Source organism: Diplotaxodon limnothrissa, linkage group LG16, assembly GCF_057381915.1.
Source record: "Diplotaxodon limnothrissa isolate DT_005_m linkage group LG16, D_limnothrissa_male_GT1.1, whole genome shotgun sequence".
Classification (NCBI taxonomy): domain Eukaryota; kingdom Metazoa; phylum Chordata; class Actinopteri; order Cichliformes; family Cichlidae; genus Diplotaxodon; species Diplotaxodon limnothrissa.
The window spans coordinates 30,623,370-30,651,364 of record NC_140611.1 but is presented as its reverse complement, the minus strand read 5'-3'; the positions used below and the strand labels follow the sequence as shown (position 1 = coordinate 30,651,364).

Sequence of the window (27,995 nt, the reverse complement as noted above, 5' to 3'; positions counted from 1 at the left end):
AATGTCCTTTAATTACTAGATTTTGGAAGAATATTGCTATAGAGCTTTGCTCTATTTTCCACCGAACGATCCCACTGAACCCTATGCTGTTCGTTCTGGGTCTATCTATAGAAGGGCTCTCTCTGTCTTCTGTACAGATGCTTTTGTTAAGTAAACTTTTACATTTGGCGAGGCGATGTGTACTGTTTCAATGGATTCAGAGACGGCCTCCTACTGTTACACAGTGGTACAGAGAACTGCTCAGGGTGCTGCCGATGGAGCGCCTCAGTGCCATCATAAAGGGCAATTGTAATGCATTCTGTAGCATATGGCAGCCTCTGCTTGATCACCTACCTCATGACCTTACTGTGCTATTACATAAAGGGGACTCGCAGTTTGTTTTTAAACACACTGATTAATGTCTGTGTTTCCCCCCCCTTTTTTTTTTTTTTTTTTTTTTTTTATTTATTGTTTCCCTTGACTTCGAATGTGAAACGCTTTACATATTTTGTCCCAGGCGTGTGTACTGGTAACTCATATACCTGCATTTGCTTTGTTTTTTTTTTTTTTTTTTTTTTCTTTTTTTGTGCTTGGCTGTGCTGACTTGTTGATGTTCGTGTTGTTCTGACAAAATCAATAAATCATCGTTTCAAAAAAAAAAAAAAAAAAAAAAAGCACTTACGGTGTGTTCACACCCAACGCGATGGGCGCGAGAAAAAAGCCCCAAACGCCCCTAACTTGACGCGTGCACATTCGCACCTCTACGCATGTCCAAGAAAAATCCATCGCGCCCCAAAATATCATATTTTAACGCGCGTGAACCGGAAATGTGGGAGGGATGTGGGAGGAAGTTTTGCCAGACCGGTATCTTTGCAAGATGGCAGCTGTCGAGCTAGCGCTTGAAGAGAGAGTCTCCCTTCTCTATTTACTGTGGAGAGCAGAGTAGCGGCGTAAAAGACGTCCTCGCCGTACTTGGGTCCATCAGGTCCTCCAGAGGTGTGAGCAGTTTGGTGAGTTTCACCACTTGCTCCAGGAGCTGCGCCTGGATGACGGCCGATTCCAGCGCTATCACCGTCATTCACTCGGCCAGTTTGAGGACCTGCTGTCCCGCGTCGGTCCCAGCATCGCCCGCCTAGACACCAATTACAGGCGCTCAATCCCACCTGCAGAGCGCCTGTCCATCTGCCTGAGGTTAGTAAAAGTGTTTAATACGGTAGTCCTTTATTGATACCTGTGCTAATATATGCTAAACCATCCATTTATACACTGCTAACATGGATGTGCTATGCTAACAGTGAATGCTGTCGGTGTTTACTGGAAGCAAACTGGGGTACAGAGACAACTATTTATAATATTTCTAGTGATACTCAGAAGGTCTCATCAAGCCCCGATTTAATTCGATTTATGCTGTTATCAGTGTTTGCAATGATAGCATGGCTGTGGTGTCACATCAATGTATGCGCTCGGTGTTTGCTGATATCAAACTGTAGCATTAGGACCACTGAGTTAACCTTTGTAGTGATACTCACTCCTTTTTATTTAGACCTGGTTTGATTCTGGGATAGTTGAATATTTGTATATAATCCCTGCAGCTGTCAGACTCTATAACAGGGGTCACCAGCCTTTATTAAAACAGAGTTAGATAAAACTGTGAACAGTTTGGTTCATCTTTAGTTACATGGTTCTATCTTGATAAGCTATGTCTTCTCACAGATTAATTTTTCAAAAATATTAATGATTTAAGCAAGGAAAGGGCTACATGTCAACATACAACTCTTTATTTCTATTAATGTCTCACTTCATTCCTACCTGATTGACATGTTTAGGAATTATGAGTGATTGGCACACTGTAGTTGTGAAAGTTGCTACCAATCAAATTATGATATGTTAAAGTTAAAATAAAACACAACTGTTTTAGATATTATCTAATATACATTTTGTAATTATCCTTATAATTACAAAATGTTTTATGTAAGATTTAAGTTTTGTGATTTAAATCTGACATCACAAAAGTATTTTGGAATTTGAATAATGTATTTTGTAACTGCAGTACACATAATACTGATTTTGAACAATTTTGTCCAGGTTCCTTGTCACCACGGACTCCTTCAGCACCAAGCATTCAGTTACAGAGTCGGTGTGTCAGATCACCCCCCAGGCAGCGACAGCCATCTGGGACTGTCTAGTGGACGACTTCATGGCTGTGCCTTCACCTGGAGACTGGCGGTCCATCACAGAGGGATTCCAGGAGCGCTGGAACTTCCCTCTGTGCTGTGCAGCTCTGGATGGGAAGCACGTCCAGACAAAAGCACCCTATATATCATATAGGAGACACACACATTGATATACACTAAATATTTATTTCATTTCTTTTTTGTGGTGCCCAAATTTATGCACCTGCTTGATTTTGTTTAAACAATTATTGCACACTTTCTGTAAATCCAGTAAACTTCTTTTCACTTCTCAAATATCACTGTGTGTGTCTCCTGTATGATATTTAACTGACATTTTTTATTGTAACAACCAACGATTTATACAGGAAAATGATGTCTATTAACAAGGTTGCCCAAACTTTTGCATCCCACTGTATTAGTATATTTTGTCATTAGTATAATATGAAATAAATTCTACATGTGTCAAGTCGTGTGCCAACATTTGCTGTGTAGTAGAACTGAGACATTAGTCATTATAAATGGTAAATGGTAAATGGCCTGCATTTGTATAGCGCTTTTCTAGTCCCTAAGGACCCCAAAGCGCTTCACACTACATTCAGTCATTCACCCATTCACACACACATACTGGCGATGGCAAGCTACATTGTAGCCACAGCTGCCCTGGGGCGCACTGACAGAGGCGAGGCTGCCGGACACTGGCGCCACCGGGCCCTCTGACCACCACCAGTAGGCAAACACGGGGTTAGTATCTTGCCCAAGGATATTTGGCATGCAGCCAGGAGGCAGCCTGGGATCGAACCACCGACCTTCTGATTAGTGGCTGACCTGCTCTGCCACCTAAGCTACAGCCACCCCATAAATAAAAATTTATTTAAAATAATATTAGAATTCTCAAACAGAAAAACATTAAACATAAATATATAAAATATAAGAATTTACAGAGAGACAGGAATAAAAAGGACCAACTGCTCTCCAGAGCAGGAACAAGGCTGAGGAGGAAATGCTCCATTGAAGACTGGTGTGGACTCTTCAGGGACACCAGGGTGGCCAGCTCCACCACCGATGGACCGTCCTGGGACCCGTCCCTCATCTGCCTCGGAGCCGTCCTCCCCTGTGGGCCTGTAAAACAGCACAAAACACAAAGAAATGAGAAGGCTGCTACTAGATTTTAATTTCAACATTGAAAAAAAACAAACAAACCAAAAACAGGATATAATCAGATTGGTTGTAGATATTTAGTAAAGGTGATCACAAGGGAACCCACCGACTAAAAAGGTATCAGTGCTTGCTGTACATACCTGTGGGTGCAGCAGCAGGAGCTCAGGGACTGCGGATGCTCTGCTGCAGAATCAGTTGGTTCTATCAATACAGTATTAAATGTTAACAGGTTGAATATAATAATCGTAGAGTAGACAGTGGTCCCTCATTTATTGCAGCAGGGGTTCTCAGAATAACTAGCCCCTGGTCACGCACTTTATACACTGTTTTCCCCACACACATGAACATTGGTCACAGTTCTCACAACTGATTCTCAAAGTGCAAACCTTTGTAGATTGCAAAACGTAAAAGTATTATTATGCCGCCGTTTGTCTTCATCTGCCTGCCACTTTCGTGCGCCTTTTCCCCTCGCGGTGCAGGTGTCTATTTCCGAATGAGGCTCATAGTTATGGGTGTTTTCGTGCTGTTTTTTCTATTGGACGTGATGGTTATCAAAACCAAACATGATAAATTTGGCAAGCGCAGGAGACACGGCACGGAGCAGATTTGTCAATCAGGCTGCAGAATGCAATGCTGTACGGTGCAAAAAAAAGAAAATGAAAATCAAAAAAAAGAGGCAGTGACGGATGAACAGCGGGACCACTGTGTGCTGTTTATTAATAAACAATAAAATATATTCTTAAATGACAACATGCATAAAAGCAGAACGGTATTTGTACGTCAGTGGGAAAATAGCGGTGGCTTGCTAGCTTTTGTGCGGCTTCCCCGGGTCAGTAAAAACTTTCAAAAGAGAAATGAATGAACTTACCAGGTTGCCCGATCTCTTTACATATCTTCCTCCAAGCTCGGTCCTTTATATTCCTGTCTCGGTCCAGAAAGCAGCTGGTGTCGTACGGCTCCGGGTTGTTTGCTACGGCGTTGATTAGCCTTCCTTCTATTGAAGAATAAAGGGCTTTGGCTGGATCTGCCCCTTTGAACTAGGTAACAGCCACATCACCAGGCTCCTGATTGGTTGTCGCGGCGCGATTTGACGCTGGAGTTCAGATTTTTCGAACTCGAGCGGGGGACGCGAAACGCGTGTATGCACAAAATGCAACACATAAACTCACGCGCGTGGTTTTTTTTTCGCGAGTCAAACGCCTGAAACGCGCTACACTCATGCGCGTTTCAGGCGTTTTCGCGACGCAAATCTGCTTCCGAATTTTCGCGGGAGCCGCAATCGCGGGTCAGCGCGCCTTTCCATTGACTTTACATGTAAGCCTGACGCTCTGCCTGCCACTATCGCGTTCGGCTACGTTAAACCTACCGTAAGACAATAAAACAAAGTACGACCTCTCCCATGCTCCCAGGATGCAGGCTGCTAAAGATCACACATCTTATCACTACACAATTGATTATACACCTCTAAGCATATATGGTTAAATATTTCTAAGCATAAATGACAATCAACAATACAAAACCTAACAACTACGATGAACTGGATGACTGAGTGTTAAGAAATATACTCTAAAACACTTCTTCAGTCAAGACTCAGAGAAGAGAAACACAGAACTTCTTGCTAGCAAGGGCAGCCTCCAGAGACTCGCACTGAGAAACTGCCCCGGTCTTTATTTATACTTCAGTGAGCGTTTGTTCTTTACATTAGAATGTGGAGGTGTACGTGTGTGTGTGTGTGTGTGTGTGTTGCTGCTGATCAAAGGGTCATATAACATGAAAGCACAAAAGGAACATCCTTGGTCAGGAAGAAGGTAGTCTCCCCCTCACCCTAGATGGTTCACCCTAGATAACACAGTGAAGAAGTCCAGCAGTTCATCTAAACAAAAGGCACTTAGACTAAAACAGACATAGCTACGTTAAAACAATAAAACAATAAAACAAGGTACGACCTCTTCTCATGCTCCCAGGATGTGGGGGTGGACGCCAAAACACCTTGAAGTGTTACAGGCCCCCTAGGATGAGACATTCTTTCACTATGCCACCAACTATATACTTCTAAACACTAATGATTACATGCACTATTCTACTATATACAAACTTATATAATTGAAAGTTTATACTGACTTCTAAGTGCAATTTCCTATTGACAATGAGAACCTTCATAGACACAGCGTTCTTGTAAGTTTTCTCTATTTCGACTAGTTTTTCCTCAAACTGTTCCCTCTCAGAGACATTATTTCCAATGAATACAGTATCTGCAGCTTGTCCGGTCTGGTCAAAAGACTCTGATCTCATGCAGTTTAAGATAACCACCTGCGCAGACTTAGACTGAATTTTTTTCTCTTCGCATTCTTTTTCAATGAGCTGCTGCAGGTCACATACCTTTTCCATATTTTCAAAGTCATCTATCATCAGCAAAACAGGGAAACGTGGCAGCTGCTCCTGATATTTATACATGAGAAGTTTGATCACCTGACTGGCTACTTCAGCAAAGTCAGCATTGTTGTTCCTGAGGAGAGCACAACGAAATGTGTTCCGGAGAGACCACAATAGGTACTTGGCCAAAGTTGTCCCACCACATTTAGGTACATGCCTGAGGTTAAAGAACACACAGGCTTTTCTCAGGGAGCATGAATCAGGTATGATTGTATCCTTGATGTAGTCAAAGTGGTCTCGTTTGGTAAACAGTGTGAATCTGTAGAAGTTCTCCTCTATCACATTTTTTTCCTCATTTCCTCCTTCCCATTGGTTCACACAAAGGACATCTAAGGTACTCAGACTTCGCTCCACTTTCTTCTCAAATAGCACTTTGCTTCCCCCACCAAACGGTAGGAAACGACTGGATCTGCGATTCTCTGACCAAAGGCTAAGGATAGTGCCATTGACTTCTGCAAAGCTGAGATCATGTATGCATCTACTTGAGATGTCGATTCCACATCGAGCCTCAATTAAGTCTCTCCAGGAGTTGAATGCTTTGTCATTGTCACATATGCAAAGGATCTGATCTGGGCCTCCGAGTTCCTGCCAGAATGTACTGAAAGTCTCCACAAGGGGGTCCATCTTCTCACTTACTCTTGACAAAATTTAAAAAATGACGAGGAACCTCTTGTTTGGAAGGACATCTTTGCGACACCAGAAGGAAATCACATCTCTGACGGCGGGTCCCTTATCCATTAACCACTGGTCAATGTCTGAGGGCGACTCATGCTCAATGCCTCCATTGCAGAACACCCAGCTGGTGTTTTGAGTTAATTTCAACTTGTTCGCAATGTCTTCAACTCCTTCTGTGATTTTATATCGTGCCGGTGAATGAACATTTACTGGGCTCTGCTGGTCAAAGTATTGCTCTAAGCCCTCTTTAGCAGATTCTGGATCAAAGTCCAACACCACTGCTGGATTCAGATGTACAAGAAAGTTTAAAGAATCTAACTGGCTTGGGTGTGATTTGTTAGTTATTATCACATACCGCTCAACATTTGATTTATCTAAAGACAGAGAGCCACCAGTGATCATGTGACTGAGTCTAGAGCCCTGAGTGCTGTTTTTTCTCACACTGGGGTGCTTCTCTTCTGCCTTTTTCCGGCGTTGTGATCGCTGAGCCATACTTTCTAGAAACTGCTCGTACTCTCGCTTGTTTGGTCGCGCAAGAAGATCTCTGCTGCTACCACCATCACGGATAAAGAAACATTTTGATGTTCTGATTCAGTTTCTTTCATTTTGCCTTTTTCTTGCCATTTTTTATGGTTTTTGTGTGGTAGCCGTTTTCTTCACAGATCGTAGTCTCTGGAACAACGTCGACTTCTATGACACATTTGTCAGATGATGTCGTGTTCTTGTTGAGAACTTCAACAAATCGTGGATGTCTGACGCATGTCTGAGCAGCTTGTTTATGTTTATGTTCAAAACACCCATTAATGGCAGATTTTAGTTCATTTGCAAAAGCCTCTGTCCTCAACAACCACTCCCAACACTTGACCGTGGGTGAACTCCGGTTTGTCTCCTATTCCAAAATGTATGGTGCCGTTGGTGCGGCTGTTCATGCAGGCAGCTGCAAAGCGAATGACCTCAGATGTGAACTTTTCCATTTTAGTTTCTTCTGTTGTCCTGGTGAAAGCTTTGTACTCATGGCAGGGTTCAATCAAATCTGAGGCACCTGATTCTGTAACATCAAGAATCCTGCTCTCAATATATCTTAATGTATCGTGGTATTTATCAAATGGATACGGCTTGCACGGTTTCCCAGGCTGGTTTCTAGAGCCTAATGGCTCTTCTTTTTTAAATTTCACAACTTCATCTCTGGCATGAATGAGAAGCTTAGCTGGTCCTAAAGTGACACCAGTTGCAGTCAAGTCTGTTGGATTTAAAAGAAGAAGACTATGCCCATTGATGTCTTGATTAAACAATATTTCAGCAACTTTGTCATCCACACCATCCAACTCGAGAGCCCATTGTCTCACTTGATGTTTGCTCCAATTCTTGATGTCAGGGGACAGATTCTCCTCTTGAGTCTAAAAGAAAGTTTTTTTTCTTAGTTTAAGTCACTACATAAATAAGTGTGCAGTCACTATAAAGTTTAGCTGATTGTATAATCTGATCTTTACTCCAATCTTGTATGTCTGATGAAAGATCATCCTCATGGCAGTGAAATATAAAGTCCAGTTAACATTCCTAATTTCTAAATTAATTGTTACACAGTTCAATATTTACTGAATATATCTAGTGAAAAACATCAACCCTATGTTTTAATTTATAAAAGCTAATTTCTTAACATTTGTTTTATTAAAGTTGGCAGTTTAATGAAAGCATTTTCCAATTTTTACTTACCTTCATTTCACCTTGATCTGCCATGACAGTACTGCTTCCTTTTTCACAAATGTAGGTTAGTGATGCTACAAAATAATTTAAAGAGAATATTTAGCAATAGAGGAATGGGGGTCGTGGAACGAGGCGAACAGAGAACCGGTCCAACAGAATGTAAAGGTAAGCAACACCTGTTATATCAAAGTGTACATATTGGACAAAGTCTAAATTATCTGTTCGTTAAGTTAAACGATACTCATGCGAAATGCTTCCAGTGTCTGGGCACTAGAGAAAGAGACTTTTGCTAAGAACTACAGGTTGATGTCTGCTGGTCATGAAGTGTAAAACTCACTGTGACTGTTTAAATTAAAAGGACTTTAAGAGTCCTATATGTTGTCCCACAGGCGAGTGAATTATTTTATGTTGTTTAATAGCAGCTGGGTTGAGAAAAAGAAGCTGGTTAGATTGGCATAGTAGATCTCCGCAGCTGTGTGTGTGTGTGGAGTAGAATGTGACAGGCACCATGTCACATTCTAGAAGAGGAGGCGGCAATGGGCTGTGAAGGCGAGAGAGGAAGTGGAGATGGGTGGAAGACAGTCACTAAACAAATGGAGAAGTTAGGAGAGGCAGTCTGTGTGACTGCATGGGGAAAAGTGCCTAAAACAGAGGGTGAAGAGGCAAAAAGGGGAAGTAAAAGAAATGCTGAAAATGTTAAAATTCTGTATCTATATAAGAAATATATTCAGAGCTCTGAAAGATGTCTGAAGGCTTGTGTGGTTGTTTTTATCCGTCTGGTCCCCCTCACATTATCTTGCGACCACTACATGCTAAAAAATATTTTGAATAAAATTTGTATAATATGACTGTGTTTTAAAAGAAAATCCCTGACAGGCTGAATGTTTCTATAGTAAAATTAGGAAATTTATCACTCTATGAAACAATTTAAAAATGCCGCAGAGCTTAGATGTTGATAGTGTTCAGGCCTGCACTACATTAGAGACAGACCTGATTGGAAATCACTGCATGACCTCACAAACACTTCTGAAAAGTGTTGGCAGGTGATACAGCTCTTTGTTGCATTCACACATGCTACCATACAAGGAACAAACAGAAGCAGGATACAGAAACACTGCTTCCTTACTGAAAACTAATCTGTGGTATTACTACTTATCCTCCGGGCTAAAGAGGATGTCAGATCTCATCGAGACAGCAGCCTCAATAGCTTTTTTTTTATTTTTTTAAGCCCTTATAGTCCCACATGTGGGGAATTTTGTAGTCCTCTGCATTTAACCCATTCACTCAGTGAAGCAGTGGGCAGCTACCAATCCAGTGCCTGGTGAGCAATGTGAAGTGACGGTACGTTGCTCAAGGATACCTCAGGGTGGCCGTTCAGTGGATTCGAACCCCCAACTTTCGGATCATGGGGTGAACACTCTACCTACTGAGCTATTGCTGTCTTGATTACATTGAGACAGCAGCCTTGATAATACGTTTAATAACACAGGATTATACATTAATATGCATTGTATAGGTAAGTTCTACACGTGAGAAGGCCCCATTGATGCTGAACCTGTGTACAGGTTTAGGAGCACTGCTGCTGGTGAAGGCAGAGGAAACGGAGGTTCACTGAACTGATCTCAAAATGAGGAGTAATGATGAGTTTTAAAGAAAAGTTTAATTTTCAAGTGCAGCTGGTTTATTGGCAAAAGGCTCTGCTCTTTGGTTCAGGTGCACTACATGGCATTATGTGCATTACATGGTAACATGTTGTAAGTCAGCTGTATGTTGTAGTATGCATTGTTTTTGATTATTTTATTGCAATACAATAATCAATTTTGGAGTCAGATTTGTAACATAATTTAGTATCAGTTAAATAAAAATCTGAATTTATTGCTCTATGCTCAGAGCAATTATTACAACTACAATAACAGTAGTTTTGCTACTAAGCTCAAGTGTTTTTAACATGACCTTCTCTGTTTTCTCTGTATGGAAGAGGATTAGGGCTACTAGAATTTACAAAATTTACAAAAATAAATAAATAAATCCAAATTAACCCTATATTTTTTCCCCCAATGGCTCTAACCCTCTTGTACTTTTGAGTAATAAAAGTGATTTCAGTAGTGTCCTCTATGATGACAGCTAGGGTTAGAATAAAAACAGGAAGTTGCATCAGCATTTAATGTCTTTTCCACAAATCCAGAAGACTTAAGGCAACAGAACAGTATATAATTCAATAACTGCCGACCGACTTTTTTTCTTTTTAGATGTGATACAATTGGTATCAGTGGAGACAGGAAGGTATATTATGTCATGTAATGCAGCGGTCCCCAACCTTTTTTGCGCCACGGACCGGTTTATGCCCGACAATATTTTCATGGACCGGCCTTTAAGGTGTCGCGGATAAATACAACCAAGTAAAACTAGTACCGGTACCGAAAAAAATAAGATTTATTCATAACACACGTGAAAAGACCCAGGAGAACCGAGTTAACGATAAAAATGATGACAAAATAACGCTGAAAACCGATAAAAACCCTGAAAACTATATATTTCAGACCTGAGCCTCAACTCTCGCGGCCCGGTACCAAACGACTCACGGACCGGTACCGGTCCGAGGATCGGGGGTTGGGGACCGCTGACGTAATGTAGCGTAATGTAAGTAACCTTAGTGTCAGGACAACAAAAACCATAAAGGAGCTGGGACAACTGGTTGCATCCTTACTACGTATTTACTGTTTTCCATTGATTTTTATAACAATAAACGCTCAAAACAAATACTGACGAACACTCACATTTCATCCAGTCCGCTCTTCAGTCCTCTCGGTTTAAAGCTGAGCTCCTCTATCAGTTTAATGTGGCAGTTTTGGAGAGGAGTAAACGAAAGAAGCTCTTGCTGCTTTTTTCTATCAATGACTGCAGAAAAGATGAACCACCTGGCAGCACTTGTTCCGACTGTACAAAAATGGAGTCAAACAAATTTCCCGCCTGAAGGAGTGTCACACTTTTGGAGAGGGATTTGAGCTGACGTGTCAGTGTAACACTGAAACCCGCAAAAAAGACACCGCCCACTTATAATTTCATTGGTTAAAACAGAGGTTCCCAAAGTGTGGGGTGAGCGCAGAGCCAATGCAGGGGGGCACGCTATAAATTAAAAGAAAGAAAAAGGAATGCTTGGACACTGCTCGTATAATGGACACGTTTTTGACGGGGCTCCTACACAAACGCAAAGCAGAAGATGAAGCATTGCCAAATGTGTTTCCAAACCAACTTCCTTCCAAGTCAAAGATTAGAAAATATGATGAAGCAAATCAAAGGGGTTATCAAACCCCATGCACACACACATTGTATGTGTGCATGTACATATATATACACTTACATATCTTATATACAAACAAGTGCATATAAGATTCTGCCTGTATATGGATGTCTTACGTTTTTTTTCATCTTATTTGAATTCTTTTTATTTGGTTATATTATCCCTCTGTTCAGCACTTTGACAGACACTTGATGTCTTTTAAATGTGCTATATAAATAAAGCTGACTTGATTTGATTTGCTTAAAAATAAGACCAATTGTATTGCATCTGTATTTTTATATTCTTTCACTGTAGAGAAAACCAAGCACAGAAAGATGATCTATTCCTGACAATCTATTCCCTGAAACACTAACCTCCCTCAAGACCTACTCACAGTGTGCACTTTGCTTTTCTAAAAGTTGAAAGACAAGGAGTATCTCTCAATCAGGGAATCGAACCATGGTCTTGTGCATGAGAGACAGAGACACTCAATACTATAATAGTGGGAAAAAAGAGAGTGCAGTAAACATGTTAACCACGAGACAAAGTGAAACACTTTCTCTGTTTCATCTTTTGGATACTTCCAGATTTACATACAAGCTTCTGTGTGACTGGGAACACTGCCACAATGTGGCCAGAGGGGGTGTTACATATGTACTGAAAAGAATTACCATTGGTAACTGCAAAAATCAGAAGGAAAGTAGGATCTTACTGAGCCCTGTAAGGGACATTGGAGAAAAAAAATGAAAATGAACTGTTGCGAGATCTCACAAAGTTTTCCAAGATCTCCACCACACACCTTTTCTACTTTCAGTGATTTTATTCTTCTCTTCTTCCCCCAACTGAACTCTTTGGATCAGAGAGTCCACATCTAAGAACCACAACTTTCCAGACTCCTGGAGTTTGGATCATTGTGCACAGTTGTGTAGTTAACAAGCATGTAGGATATTAAAAAAGTTTCTCTGTGTTTGTGTAAGTCTACTTTGATATTGTTAGGTGCACCATTTTGAGTTTTTAATCGTTAAAATAACAGCATGACAGCATTTTCATGGAGCAAGGTCATTTTGTCCAGAAGCTTGAACTCAATACAATACTGATGAAATGAATTAAGTTACTTATAGAGCTGATTAGATGATGCACAGAGAAGGTGGACATCACAGTGAGGTGGGGTTTAAATTTTATACCTGGATCTTGAGCTGGTCCGCAATTATTACTGTTTATTTTTAAACTCTTCTTTAGTTTTTGTTTTAAATTCGATTTTATTTCCTTTCAGTCTTTTATTAGTTTTGTTACCTTTGTTACAGTGTGGGCATTTGTCAAGATTTAAGACATTTATGTATGACATATGACAGTGCCTCTCCACTTACAGTTTAACTTTAAGGACCTGTAAGTAGTGACATCTTGGCCTGGTGATTTTGCTTTGCTTGTAATTACTGTTGACTCTCCTTCCCCCCCCCCCCCCCCCCCCCCAGTGCAGGTTTAATATCTTAAAAGCAGCCAAATAATTACTCTCAAACACAGCACAGTTATTCACAGCAAGTCAAAATCGAATCTTTAAAAGCAGCATGTTCCACTTCACCCAGAAAATAGAGAGCCTCAGAGCATCCCAACGCGGCACGACCCAGCAGGAGAACAAAGAGAGCCGAGGCAGCGGGAGATCACACTTCTCATTAAAACAGCATCATACAGTTTTGTTTGTTCATCGTTTCATTTTGTCTGCATGATGATGTGTTCCATTTATTTTGCTTTATTATCATCAGAGTCATTCAGTTGCATTTACAGCATTGCATTTGACATATTAAAGAATGGTACAGCGCTTGTTAATACTAATTGCAACATAAAGCAAGAATCAGTAACTAAACAAATATGTAAAAAATAACTAGAGAACATTAAAGCTCAAAATCAACAGTAAGCGAAGAGCTGACAAGCATTTTCACTTTAATGGAAATCTTATTAAACATCACATTATTAGTAGTATTAATATTATTATCATTACAGTGTCTAGTAAAACGTATTTACAATCTGTACAACTCCACTGAGGCACGTCCCGGAGATCATTTTAACACAACGTGGTAACCATCAGTGTTTTCATCTGTTAACACACAAAAATTCAGTTAAAGATCATTCAAAATAAAAAAAACATCCTGATGAAAGCTTGAAGCTTAATATCAATAAATTGTTTCTGCTCTTCAAAAGAACTGGTGTGCTCTGTGACTCTAAATAAAAACAATGCAAAAGCACTGAAAATAAAACAGCTGCAAACGCTGAAACTAAAGAATTTGATTTATTCATTTTGAATTTGATGGCAGCTTTAAGAAGCTGTTTCCCACTAAACCGCTTCATCTGTTCTTTGGAAGTAAGGAAACATGCTTGCTGCAGGAAACCAGCTGCTCAGCAGCATCCTTTGGTTTCTGGACTGCGTCAGGCCAGTTTAGCGCCTGGACTCTTACTATGAAGCCATGCTGCAGGAATACAGCCACAGCCATGGTTTGGGATCATCTCACTGAAATAAACAAGACTTTCCCAGTAAAACAACATCTAGATGGCAGCAGACAACTCCAAAACATATAGATGCCATCCTGCAGGGATGTTCCTGTTCACTGTGTCTGAAGGCCTGAGCTCCACCAACATTCACTGTTTCAGCTTTTTCCTTGATATTATTTAGCAGATGAAGAAATCCTATGTTTGCGTGTTATATTGAGAAAAGTTCTGTTCATGCTGTTTACCTACAGATTACTGAACTCATTTTCAGCTCTGGGATTATAACTTTAATAATTACAACTTTTCAGCCTTTAGCTGCCCCTGAACCAATTTCTTTTTTTTCCTCTCCAAAATGCTGAACAACAAAGGCCTCGGAGCAAAACAGGCAGCCATCCAGACGAAGTCCTCTACAGGGAAGGTCTTGTGTATTACACCGTGGCTATGCCAAGACTTACACTGCATGAATTCCACAAAAAGGTTCAGGGGATAAAGTGGTTTTCAGTCTTGTGTACAGAGATCTTTCCAGCTTCTCTGAATCTTTTGATGATGTTATGTAGAGCAAAAAATCCCCAAACTGTTGGTAGCATTTCTACACTGTGGAATATTTTTCTTACATTGTTCAATGCAATGAGTTGTTTTTTGGTTTTTCTTTTTGACCCTGCTCTATTTATTTAAAATGTTTTTGTTGCATTAAATGTAAAGTGACCACTGATTTTTTTTTGGTTGAGTTCTTCGTTTCAGCATTTGATTTGCTGCATTTGTTGCAGAATGACATTAATTAAGTGCTTGGACTGTTTGGAAATGAGTGCTTTTCTTTCCCTTTTCCACAGCTTCTTAACGTTCCCTGAAACAGGGCTCTACGGATAAAGGTCAGTTACCTCGTATGGTGCTGATGATGAAACTGGTTTCTTCCCTGAGGTTCTGCACCATCTGAAACAAAGAACACCACACACTTTGGTCTTGAAACAGCTGAAACATGTATAAAGTGCACTTCATGGACTTGGAAGGAATCTGGAGCTCATGGTGGAACTTTTATTGATGATCACTAACGGAAAACTGAGACTTCCTGTTCTGTCTGTCATGGGTTTGGAAGGCAGATATATTTTTATGGGGCTAATAAAAAAAACGAAATTGTCATTAGACAATAGCATCCTGTTTTAAAACTGGATTAGAGCAAAGCAGGAGCTCTCTCTTCCTCTTCTCAATGATTTTTTTACCTGCATCTAATCAAACTCAACTCAAAGATGACTGTGTTAGTGTTAGTAGAAGTTAATAGAAGTTAACTACAGATGGAAGTCAGGAAGCTTCCGATACCTGAACGTTACCCCTTGCCTACAGAATCTACATACTCATTTGCAGATATGCACTCATATTAATCAGTGCTGGACAGATACCTCATCTGAGACTAAGATGTGGATCCCGGTGGTTTTCTGTCTGTAGATTTGTGTGATCTGTTGGGAAGTGATGTTGTACAGTGTAGCAATCTTTTCAGACAGGTCCAGCAGTGTCAGCTCTTCCAGGTACAGAGCGTGGTAGACTGCAGAGGCAAGACAGACATACAATGATCACATCAGGTCAGAAGTGTTACTCTCTGCCAGTTTCTGTGATGATTCCCTGATATTTTAGGATTTTGTCTCTGCCCGGTTTCATCTGCAAACATTTATTTTTGGACTAGTAGAACAGAGTGCATGACTCAATGTTCAAAATAACCCTTTTTTATCTTATACTGAGCCTCGGTGCAGATCCTCAGTTGATGGACTGTCTGAAACAAGCATCTTTAGCTCCTCCTCTGTTCCTTCCTTTTATTTTCTCCTGATTGGCTGTGCCTTACAAACACAATATTTAAGAAAGAGTATGGCACATCCATGTGTATTATTAATTGGACTCAGTCATTTTCATGAGTTTTATTTTGTTTGTATTTTAAGGACTGACTCTAACATCGGCTACAGGTCTTCTTCAGGTCCTCTGACTTGTTTGGTCCAGCTCCGGCTGCCATCTATCTTAGTTTTGAATATTTCATTTAGGGCTTAATAAACCTGCAGTTGTGTTTGGTGTGTAGAAATTGCTTGTTTAAAACCATTCAGTCACACTACAGACAGAGGACTGAAAAAAAGGACAAAATATGAGCATTCAGACCGAATTCTTGTTGCACACTTACTTTCTCCACAGCCTGGTTTGATGGGAGGTTGATTTCTGGCCTGCTGCTGACACACATAGATGGTAAGACGGGGCTGTACACACCTGAAAATGTGAGCAAAAGCTTGAATTGAATGCATTTCAAGGACCTGCAGCACTAAAGCTTAAGATGCAGTCTGCTCAAGAGGCCGATATCATAAATTTACTGTAATGGAGAAACAATGGATCATATCAGTGTCCAAATCCATCTTTGTATATAATTTATGGTTGAGAGAAGAGACTAGACTAGACTTTAGGAACATCCCAAAGGACTAGAATTGTGTGGACTTCCATATGACCTGACTTGTGTTAAAAGTCAAAGGAGTCGCCCCCTTCTGGTTATTAGAATGAATAATAATAATAATAATAATGGATTGGATTTATATAGCGCTTTTCAAGGCACCCAAAGCGCTTTACAATACCACTATTCATTCACTCTCACATTCATACACTGGTGGAGGCAGCTCCAGTTGTAGCCACAGCTGCCCTGGGGCAGACTGACAGAAGCGAGGCTGCCATATCGCGCCATCAGCCCCTCTGGCCAACACCAGTAGGCAAGTAGGGCTAAGTGTCTTGCCCAAAGACACAACGACCAGGACAGAGAGTCCAGGGATCGAACCGGCGACCTTCCGGTTACAGATGCGATTCCCAACCCCCTGAGCCACAGTCGCCATAAATGCAGGGTTGAGGCACTTCAGCTGGCCTCACATCCAGAAACAGGAGCCATGCCTATTTTGTATATTCCATGATCTTGTGTCTGTAGATGCACCAACCAGTAAATCATGCAAATGGTTCTGGGTGTGGCTGGGCAGTGTAATTTAATGGCTCACCTTCCCTTCATCGTGTTAAAGAGGCGGATGCCGTCTGCTGGACCACAGATCTGGATCAGATCCTCTCTGGTCATCCTCAGGAGATCAGCACCTGCAACAACAGCAGAAATCTGGTTCTGCTTGCTGCCCTGATCTACAGCAGATCTGATCTGACGCTGCGATAGACGAACACATCAACACTAATCAGTTCTTCCTCAGTTTGTCTTTCCTGCACTGCATGCCTGCGCTTTCTGACAAAAGTTCCAAGACTAAAGTGTGTGGTGTGTTTTTCACACGCGGTACCTGAGAAGCTGGTGAAGAGCCTTGAGAAAGGCGAGAACCTGTGACGGTGCAGCCACTGCTGAGTGTCCTGCGGCGAGGACGACGGCAGAAGGTGCTACATGTCAAAAAGAAGAAGAGCCCTTGAAATGAGTATAGCTGCACAGCATCCACTGTCTCCAAATAATGGCCTAAAAGGAATAAGAGAGCAACATTAACACTTTCACACTGCACCGGTCTCTGTTACTTACATCAGAGCAGCCGGGCATGAACAGCTCCCCCTGCTGGTTTGGAGAACAGTTGCTAGAGAAACGCAAACATGAGGAGGAAAGAACACATTGGGATGATTGGTTGAGTATTTTCTTCTAACTGCCCTGAGACACATCTGTCTGCTCTTTATATGCTGTTAAAAATTCTCTGTTTTGCATCTGCTAATAGCTGCAGAAGTTAGTGCTTGTGAAAGTACTCTCATAGAGTGTAAAGCACAATCACACCAGAGAAACATTTTCAAATTTTCAACCCGTAATTGAAACAAAACACAGTTCCCCTGCAGACCTTGACTGAAGAGATGCGTTTTATGTCGGTGGAAACCACCAAACAAGTATTAAAGTGTGGTGTGAATGCTTACTCACCCCTCAGTGAAAGTGCAGGAGGTTGGTGAGCTGTGGTAAATTGGTGATGGCGTGCTGCTGGTGCTGTGGCTGGTTAGATTTAAGGCATCGGGCCACGGCGAGCACTGCACACAGAGAAGAAGAGAGAAAGAGAAGAAGATGTGCAATGAAGTGGAAAGCTTTTCACAAAGATTAAAGGGTTCAAAATCACATTCAAAGTGCAGCGAGTGATCACAGATGTGTGTAAACCTATGGTCTACATAGTAACAACTTTAGGTAGTTCATCTCCTTTAGCTCACTAGTTTTGTTTCATTCCATTAATGTGAGATTTAGAGGCGGTAGAGGAGGCAGTGCCATTCACCAATATTTCAGTTATTTTAAATGACAGGTGTAAAGACTCTACAATAACAGAGAGCTCTAACCTCACATGGCCTCAGCTGAACATCATGCAGACTTTGTACCAGACACGCGCCAGGATAAAGTCTGTTAATGTCTCATCGGGCTGACATTTGTGTCGTAATATACAGCTTCACAGGTTGTCTAGTACAGAGCTCTGAAGAAAACTTTATTCTGAAAAGATCCGGGTAACTTTAATCGACTTTAGCAAACTCCAGAGCTGAAAGACAAAGCTACAGCAAACCTGCAGTTCCTCTAATGTCCACTAGAGGGTCCAGCAGTGAGTCAGTTGTAATGGTCTCCCATATTAAAGGAATTTTAGCCTGACACAAAAACTGTTTTGGTCTCTATAATTCATTTATCCCCTGATAATATCTGTATATGTTTGTAACAAAATCGGCTTTTAATTTGATATATACTTAAAGCTTGTATTATTATGGGCGTGGCCTCTTTGACTGACAGGAGGATAGTGGCTGTAGCTGCTAGCTGTCTGCTAGGCTTCACCGCAGATAGAGGCGCTGCTGGAGCCTTTGGAAGCATTTTTAATGCGATTATTTGACCAATAATGTGGCTGCTGTGCGGTTAACTGTACTAACAGACCGTCCAAGAAGTCTGAACTCCTGATTAGGTGAAATTGTAGGATTTTATTTAACCAATTTAGCACTAGTTAACAAGTATCTATGTCACACTTAGCAAACACTTTTCATTTTCTTCCTATAAAGACTTCCTGTGCTATAAATGGTTTGTAATGGTAAGTATTGCTACAGTGTCATGTGTGATTTTTGTAATGAACATGACCAGTACAATGGTTCCTCAGGTTTTCTTTTCCTCCAGGTGAATAACAAACTAGCACTGACAAAGCCTCAGTCACTGACAGCAGCAAAGAAAGAAAACTTTTAAAACAAACAATGCAACAAGCAAAGTGACATATTAACAAACTGTAACGTAATAGTGGTTTACATGGTTTGGTGAGCAAAGAAGCAAAACGAAAAGGAGGGGGGAAATATTCAGATCTGATCAAATTCCAGAAACATCCAAGTAACCCAAGAATTTACAGCTAGGTTCAATAAAGTCAAAGCAGAAGGCAAACAAAGGGTCCTCTCAGGCCTCACCTCTTTCAGCAGGGTAGTGTCATGGGATGGCTGATACTTTTCTCTATCTTGAGGGGTCTTTTTATTAATCTTTTCCCGATCTGTCTTCAGTTTGCGATCAGCTCCTTTAGGCTTAAAAAAAAAACAGGACGTGTGGTGTAAATCATGAGATTTGAGGATGTTAAAAATCAGAGATGAGCATGAGGTAAGAGTAAATAAAGTATTGTACCTTAAAGACTTTGACCTGGCAGCTGGATGAGTGGACATGCTCGACGTATTCTCCGTGTTCATTGGTGGTGTAAGTGTCCACCTGGATTCGGAAGGGCACCCCTTTCTCCCCGCCGTGCTTCCGGGGGGTGAACTCGGTGCTGATGCAGTTGACCTGAAAGGACAAGAGAATAGAGAAGAGCTGAAAAATAAATTCAGCTAAAGACCACAACCTCCAAGGAACTGAGACTGGAATTGGATGTGTACCTGGATGAAAACAGAAGCATTCTTCAGGGGATCCCAGAGGAATTCGATGGTGTTGAGGTGCAGAGGGTCTGAACGAGGCTCCAGGATCCCCACTGACAGAGGGATATCTGCAAGTAATGAGCCAGCCACTTATTTTAGCTTTGATTTTAAAGCCCACGTAAAGACATTTGTGTTTTGGTTAACCTGTTAACATCTGAAGCTGAGGAGAGGTTTAATTTTAAAAGTTTAACCTTCTGAAGTCTAAGAACCTAAGATTCAATTCAGTTCATGTAGCGTTTAGTCACAGCAGCAGTCACCTCAAGGTGCTTTTTACCATAAGGTAGAGACCGCACAATAATACAGAGAAAATCCCAACAATCATAAGACCCCCTTTGAGAAAGCGCTTGGTGACAGTGGGAAGGGAAAATTCCCTTTTAACAGGAAGAAACCTCCTGGTAGACATCTGCCACGACCTTTTGGGAGACGCGTCAAACGGCTATTGGTCATTGATTACTGTCAATGCATTGGTCCAGCACAGCTCCATAATCATTCATACTTAAGTATGACACTACAGTTCACCACACGCCATTAATAATGGCATCACTTCTGCTGCACACTGTTGTACACGAGGAAACCCACAGCACTATCTTCATCTTTGGTGTTTAGCATATTTAATTTTGTTGTGAGCAAATATTTGTGAGTTTCCAAAATCACTTCTCTCACTGTACTTGGGTATTCATGCCATTACTGGACTTTCTGTGCAGTCAGACACACAAATAGTGACTTTGACCAAGAACCACCACAAATCTGTGAGTATCAGTGATCCATGAGTATGTTGGTATGGTGAGCTCACCTATGTCCAGGATTCGGTCTCCAGGTCTGTTCCACTTCCATCCCTCCAGCTGCTGGTGCTCCATGTACTGCAGTCGACGGTCATGGAAAACCACGCGCACAATGCTCTGTGAACAAGCAGGATCAGGCTTCAGACAGGAGTATGGCTGTGAGCTGAGCACAGGGCAGCTCGCACCAAGCTAAACAGCAGGAATGTTGGGCAAAGTGCGAAAAGGCTCCCCTGTTTTATTTATACACGCACTGAAACAGGGCGTGGAGGGAGTACTTGCAGCTCCTTTCTTACCAATTCTTAAGCAGTCAGAGTTAAAACTGTAGTCACAAAAGCCCAATGACCTGCTGTCAGTCAGGCTACATGTAATACCTGAGACATGCAGTAATGCTGGTGACTTTCCTTCTATGTGACAGAGCTCCCACAGTCTCTGCAAAACAAGATCCTCTCAGTGGACCGGTTTATGCTTCATCTCTGAGCATCCATCAGGTCAGGTCATCTGGGGCTAGGGTCTGGTTTTATTTTAGCGACATGCTAAATTGAGTTTCAGAAGCTACAAGATGGTGGCCAAATTTAATTTGGGCATTTCAAACCTCTGAAAATCCACAAAAATGCGATGGACATTAACTAAACTGAAACCCTCGCAACTGAAAGACAATAACCCTGGAAATTTGTATGCTGTCACAATTCTGTGTTGGTGTTAACACATCAATACCTACGTTCAGCTCTATGTACCTTAACCTTAAAGGCATTAGACATTTATAGTTTAATTAACCCTAACCACAACATTTACATGCCAAATGTATGATACAAATTAGTGAAGTCAAGACTGACCTCTTCACTGACCTTTGACAGCATGGATGTGATTTAGTCAACAGGAAAAAAGGAGCAACTTTAACGCCTTCTGTCTTTCAACCCCACTTTTGAAGACCTACTTACAGAACCTTTTTCATCCAAATCCTAAAACCTTATGACATGTGGGAGCTCTGATCTCTTTTCAGTCACCTCCAACTGTTGCGTAAAACAGCTTTAGCTACCAGCTAATAGAACCGCATCATGCTTACGCTCATCTGTAAGAAACTGAGCTCGATCAGGTTGGAATTTTAGCAACAGCCACCTTTTAAAATCTGCGTGGACGAGACACAAATCCACAGATGAAATGAGCAGCCTGTAGAGACATGTATCATTGGGCTATTTATGGGGGAGGCTCGTGCATGACTGAGCAGCCGAGCTCAAACAGCTCTGGATGCTTCACGTCATGTGTTTGCACAGACGCCACCTGTCCCATTCCTGCGTCTCTAGGATGCTACGGCGAACATTACGATGTGTCCTGACGACAGAGACGCGTAAGAGGATGCACTCACACCAAAATGAAGTAACTCTTAGGTGAGTGTGTGACTAACTTCTTGTTAAATGAGGAAGTAGAAACTTTGACTGCCATCTGAAACTTGGAGAACCCGAGAGCTGCTAGTTTTGTTTTGTTTTGTTTTTATTTGTTTTTCACAAGGCCGAGAGATTTTTCTCATTTCAACTTCAGGAAACAACATTTCAGAAAAATTACAAGCACAACGATCATGTGACTTAGATCCAGGTAAAGCAGACAGAAGCAGAAAAGCTTGGTGAGACATACCAAAGAGAGAAAGAGAGTGTGTGTGTGTGTGTGTGTGTGTGTGTGTGTGTGTGTGCTGGAAATGTGAGAGGAAGCTGAGCTGCACGTCTGTAGAGGGCTTATGTGAAGTTTAAAGAGGAGGAGCGGTGAGTTTGGGTGATAGTACCAAGCTCTTCAGGGTCGATACAGCACCCCCAAAGTGGAAGGGAAGGTCAAGGGACCGGCAACGAACCAGGGAAGTGAACAGACGAGAGGAGAAAGAGGGAGAGGTCACATGAAAGACAAATAAAACAGACAAACATACACAATACCTTACACCTACCTTCACATATTTGCTGCTTATATCTGTATACTCCACTAGTTTTCTGTTAAGCATACGGATTTCGTAGAACTGACCTACATTTTAAAACATTAAAGACATCCTGATTAAAAAATTTTAAAAAGGAAATCAATCAATCAGAAAAGAGGCGTAGATATCAAGGCCACACACTGGAAAACGTTTCCGTTTAGTCGTCCTGATCAGACATAATACATTATCACAACAACATGTCAATAACACAGCCAATGAGGGACGCTAAAACTAACTGTCAGTGCTTCTAAAACTAAGCTACAAACCCTGATGGCAATTAACTTTACTAATCAATACATGCCCTCTTTGCATGGCCACAAGCTGCGTGGAACAGCAAGCTCACTTTCATTGTGTTTTTACTGCAAACAAATTACTGTAGAGCAGATAAGCAGGGCAAACTCGTAGAAACACAGAGGAAGATAAAGCACAGATAATAAAAACGTCACTGACAAACACGACAGACGGAAACAATCAGAAGGTTCCAGAAGGCAGAAAACGAAGAAGAGGACGAAGAGGAGGAAGAGGAGGGGAGAGTGTGAAATGCAAAGAGCAAAAGACATGAGTGAGAGAGGGGTTGATGAGTGAGGTTAGATGATCCAAGTCAGACAAATTAACACTCACGTAGAAGCTCATCTTGCACAAATCAATCAATAAATCTGAATACTTGATTCTTTAAATAAATGAATTCTTCAAATATTAAACATGTCAAATCTTAATCATCAATGACAGAGACTGAGTGTGTGAGTGCAACTATGTAAACAGGATGTTCTGAGATCCAGGTCTAAAGACAGAAGCTATGGAAGCTAAAAAAGTCCAAAATTCATTTGCAGTCTACATTACTATGAAAGAGAAAAATGTGACCAATTCCCAGTAACTAATATTTAAATTTAAGGAATATTATCATAAGTCTGTCAAATGAGCCAAACTGGAACCAATTATGTTTGACATGTGAGCCACTGGAAACCTCAATGACCATATTTTGAGAAACCCTCAAAGAGGGAAGTCCAATCCAGAAATAATTAAAGCGTATTACAAACAGAAGAACTAGCAAAGTGAAGATATTTAAACAATTATGACTTTTGGTTTTGCTTCCCTAGACTGGACAAACATCAGAAAACTTCAACCTGATTTCTGTTGCAGAACAAACCAAAATTTTCTCTTAGTGTATTTAAATGAATGGATTGAACTCTGAGCATCTCCCATGCTTCAGCTGGGACTGCGTGTGACAAAATGAGCTTCGGTCTGTACAGTCGTCACGGAGACTAACAGTGTAAGTACCTTGGTTGAGATAAGTGAGCGCTTCCTCCTGCTGCTTCACAGCCGGTGAAGTGGCTGCACACAGAATGTACTGGAACGGGGTTCTTTTGGCACCATTTTCAGCCATGAGCCGAGCTTCTTCGTTCTTTAAGAAAGGCGCCAACGCCTCTCTGGAGGAGATCACGAGGAGATGGCCAGCTGTCACATCTGATCTTCAGTCATTTAAGCCCAAAGGTTTGTTGTCATGCAGCACGGTTCAGGTTAAATACATCATTAAAGAAAGAAAAAGGTGGGCTAAACTGGGTATTTTCTTTTTTGTCTATGTTTCTTTGTTTAAAAAAAATAAACTTAAGTACAAGATAAAATAACTTTTAATTTCAGATCTGGTGTCAGTTGATCAGATTTTTAAGTGCATGACTGTGTCGTGTGTTTTTGTTGCTGTACCGTTAGTGTTCCCTTCTGAATTTCTTAAATTGTACACTTTGAAAAACACCACACACATCATGATATCCAAAACTAAAAATCAAACTGAAACTTTTACAAACTGACATGATAAAGTGGAACTAACCTGAAATGTGGATTTTGAGTGCAATTCTTTGAATGAACGAACGCCTGAAATGCATTTTTAAAACTCATTTCATGTCAATAACACATTACTTAAATGTGCTCCTCAATCACTGTGAATCAGCACATTTACCAAAGCCACGCGAGCACCTGTGGAGCTGGTAAATTGCTGCACCTGTGTGTGAAATCCTGACATTTCTGGAGCTTGGCAACATGGCAGTGCTTTACCTAATGTAACTAGCAGAGTGCTGGTGGTAGGACTCAGGCTGGGGATGGCAGAACAGCATATTTTCCAGTGTGGCGGCGTTGTCTTGTATTCCAGGACCACAGAGAAGGCGTGGAGGCAGAGGGCGCGAGCGTTGTGCCTGCTGGCTTCCTCGGATTTCAGCTCAGAGAGGTTTGCAGCCCAGCCTCGCCACACACCCCTTATATGGCTCCAGTGATGTCATCAGGCCTGCTATTAGCATACCTTGGATGACCTTTGAGAGGCGGAGAGCGCCGGCACACCTCCCACTACCAATGTCCACCTCGGGTGATGCATTAATAGCAGCTTCAGTTGATCAGTTGTTGACACTGCCAACAAAACACTCACTGTGGGTGAGGATGTTTAGAGGGGACTTTCAGGAAACAAACACAGGAAAAGCCCTCAAATGAATGTCAGTAAGCATATTTATCATCTCTGATATTTCTAAAAGCCAACATAGCAGCTTAAATGACAATTAAATGATGATATTTAAATTTGAAAAAGGCACATTAATCTTTATTGCAGGTTTAGTTTCAGCAGGTTGAGTAGAAACCCCTGCAGCTCACCCCTCATAGCTCCTCAAGGGAGTGACAGATTAAGAGCAGGTCATCTCAAAGTCTGCCCGGGTTAATGTTTATCCAGAGCCGCTAAGCACACCTCAGCGCTCGGATGCAGGTCCAACCTGCGAGGGAAACAAAGACGACGCCATCCGAGCTTTGATCCAATCTCTGAACGTTACACACGATGAAGTAAGAGGGGGGAATTGTGAAATGTGGAGTGAAAGGCCAGAAAGAGCTGAGATCAGTTCTCGGTCTTTTTATTTCTACAGCAAACAGTTTTTTACATCGCTGCAAACTGATCACACATTGATGTTAACATAAAAAAACTAAACAAAAAACCTTCTGTACAGTTCATCATGACAGAACTAAATACAATAAGATCAAATAAAATATATAAATACAGGTGTAAATATTACAGAGCGCGTGAAGCCAAAGAAAGACTGCTGAACATGCATAGTGAACAGTCTGTAAGGAACGCCGTCACGTCTGTTTTAGATCCAGCGACGAGACGACAGATGCGAGAAGATTGGTGGGTTTTCACCAGTTTGCAGGTTTGCTTTTCTGGTAAAAACTCAGCGGATTAAATGAGCGTGCTGAAGGACGATGAGAAAGAAAAAGTTAAATCCTTTTGAGTACCAGCAAATTCACTGTGTTGTTTCTGTACATTCATTTCCTTAAAGAAGCAGAGTTGGACCATTCTCAGCGGATTTCAACAAATCAGGAATCAGCATTATTATTCATTATTCAGAGTATTATAAAGAAAAAACTACAGCAGATCAACTGACCATGAAAACCAAATCAGGTCCAATAATTAAAAGCTGATCAGACTGAGAAACTTCTTCCCAATCAGGGAATCGATGAAGTGCTTCACAGCAGGAATCCACCACTTAAAACTTTACAGCAGAATAAATTAAACACAGAGTGTGTACCTTTTCCGTACGAGCGCCTCCTCAGAGTCGAGTGATCTCATGATGTTAAAAGTGCACTTTAACAGCCGAAGAAGCTCCGGGCTCTCCGCACAGCACTGAGTTGACGCGTGCCGCAGGTTCATGCAAGCCAAAAAAAAGAAAAAGTCTGCTTTTCCGTGAAGCAGCGGTCAGAAAGTGTATGTACAAAACACCTTTGATTTCTATGTGGTTATTGCAGAAGCTGTGAAAGAGGAAACGAGTAATACTGTGTTTGCACGGTCACATGTCTGAGAGTGCTGTGGAGGCTTCTGCTGCAGATTCACATTTTTTTGTTTGTTTTTCTTTCTTTTTTTTTTTAAAGAGCCGAGAGTGACGGCGCCGTACATCCCGTTCACTCTCTGCAGTCCACAAATGTAAGGCCTGTTCTCCCCCAACTCCTCATCTGCTGTATTTACAAAGGACTTCCTGTAAGACAGAGTAAGCGCTCAGACACAAATGGAAGCAGGAAGTTAAAAACGACACAAACGTCACGGCTTTTAACAGGCTTAGCTTCCACTCCATGTAGCGACGGTGGTTTGTGTTCTCTGTTAAAAGATCTGCACAAAATGTGAAGGATTGTCAGTTCTGTTTAGACATGAGATCTGTTTTGTAATCGTGGCAGTTTGGGTTTTAAGCCACTCCTAAAGAGAAACGAGCGCATTTAAAAAAAAAGAAATTACAATCAAATATGAGCCTTGAACTAAAATGCTCACATAGGACTTCCTCGTTTTGTCTTTCTGTCCATATCTAATTTTTTTTCCGCCTTGCAATATTTGGTCTTCATGCCCTTAAAACAGAATTCACTGCACACTTTATGGGCTTGTTGCCATCACTGGGCCAGCCAAATGACATTTCATCCCAAACTGAAGATGATCTGAAACATTTCTTTGATGTGAATATTTTCCACTTATAGAAACAAATCTAAAAGCAGAAGGGATGAAGGAGAAACAGATTGGAGCTGATGTGGAGATGGTGGGACCCACAGGAGGAGGAGAAAGCGCCATATCCTAAATCCAAAAATCCAAATGTGTCCAATCCTTCCCCACCAACTTGAAACCAGGACAGCAGTCCCGTTCAGATATTTCCAGAGCGGAGGCAGATGACACGAAGGAACAAAATGGGTCGAGAGGATGAGCTGCAGAGCCGTGATGAGGAGGGTGATGCTCAGAGACAGACAAGTCTGATCTGGAGTCTTGGAATGGATGAAACCACCTCCATTAACTGTGAGAGGAGACATCTGAGGAACTGCTGCTATTGCTGTTTGTCGTCTGAGCACGCTTGATGTACAGGTTCAGTAACTTCATCTGCAAAAGGAAAGAATTGAGAAATTACTCTTTATATCAGCACAGGACTGTCTTAAAGAGGAATAAACTTCTTCATGAGTCAGATAGGGCGATAGGAAGCAAAAAGTACACAATATTTGGCTGGTTCCTTTAAAATGATGAAAGCACTCATGACATCTCGTCATGCAATTAAACCGAGCAGAGGTAGAGTGAGGCTGAAACATGAAAAGCACAAACACCTGCACGCTCCAGCAGAAATAAACAAGTTTACAGCCTGCCTCAAGAATGTCTTTATGTAGTTTACCACTTCAAAACAACTCTACAGGTGGTCAATGCAATTATAACTCACTCCATTGTATGGTAGCGAGACTTAAAATTAGGGCCGTGGCCCCCCTGACTGACAGGTGGATAGCGACACAGGTGGCTGGAGCTGCTAGCTGCAGCTAGTTGAAGTCCCTAAACTGGACTGAACTGGCCTGGACTGTTTGTGCTGGTGACCGGCTTCCTGGGGATACCCTTCGGGGGAAAACAAACAAAAACAAAAATCCCCCCAAAAGTTATTCTAATGGCTGTCAGTCCACATCTTTACTGATATATGTAACAATCAGTTAACTATAGAGGGAAATACAAAAATATGCTGTAG

The 27,995-nt window shown here is 41.5% G+C and overlaps 3 protein-coding genes across 4 annotated transcripts in view; all 3 read right to left on the bottom strand.

The window, feature by feature from the left end:
• Positions 1–1,057: 1,057 nt before the first annotated feature.
• Positions 1,058–8,156, bottom strand: LOC146616470 (sterile alpha motif domain-containing protein 9-like). Its single transcript, XM_085374312.1, is given in 5 exon segments — positions 1,058–1,111; positions 5,433–6,993; positions 7,028–7,255; positions 7,257–7,807; positions 8,133–8,156. Coding segments are annotated over 5 exon segments (2,418 nt in total).
• A 4,725-nt stretch (positions 8,157–12,881) lies between these two features.
• On the bottom strand, positions 12,882–24,706 carry tfcp2l1 (transcription factor CP2-like 1). 2 transcript variants are annotated; one of them, XM_085373937.1, is made up of 15 exons: positions 24,547–24,706; positions 23,776–23,966; positions 22,471–22,544; positions 20,552–20,657; positions 19,720–19,826; positions 19,475–19,627; positions 19,267–19,377; positions 17,780–17,883; positions 17,399–17,450; positions 17,172–17,265; positions 16,890–16,980; positions 16,043–16,125; positions 15,279–15,421; positions 14,763–14,814; positions 12,882–13,495 (listed from the first exon to the last, which is right to left on the bottom strand). In XM_085373937.1, exons 1-15 carry the CDS (start codon positions 24,603–24,605, stop codon positions 13,458–13,460), a joined length of 1,458 nt encoding a protein of 485 aa, XP_085230063.1. In that variant the 5' UTR covers positions 24,606–24,706; the 3' UTR covers positions 12,882–13,457. The 2 variants fall into 2 exon arrangements, with proteins under 2 accessions (XP_085230063.1, XP_085230065.1); XM_085373939.1 differs by having other exon boundaries at positions 23,776–23,924.
• A 1,167-nt stretch (positions 24,707–25,873) lies between these two features.
• clasp1a (cytoplasmic linker associated protein 1a) overlaps positions 25,874–27,995 on the bottom strand; it is a 95,355-nt gene continuing 93,233 nt past the window's right edge. The window contains exon 42 of the mRNA XM_085375021.1: positions 25,874–27,373. Coding sequence (XP_085231147.1) covers positions 27,287–27,373 — 87 coding nt within the window. The 3' untranslated portion in view covers positions 25,874–27,286. The remainder of the gene's footprint in view (positions 27,374–27,995) is intronic.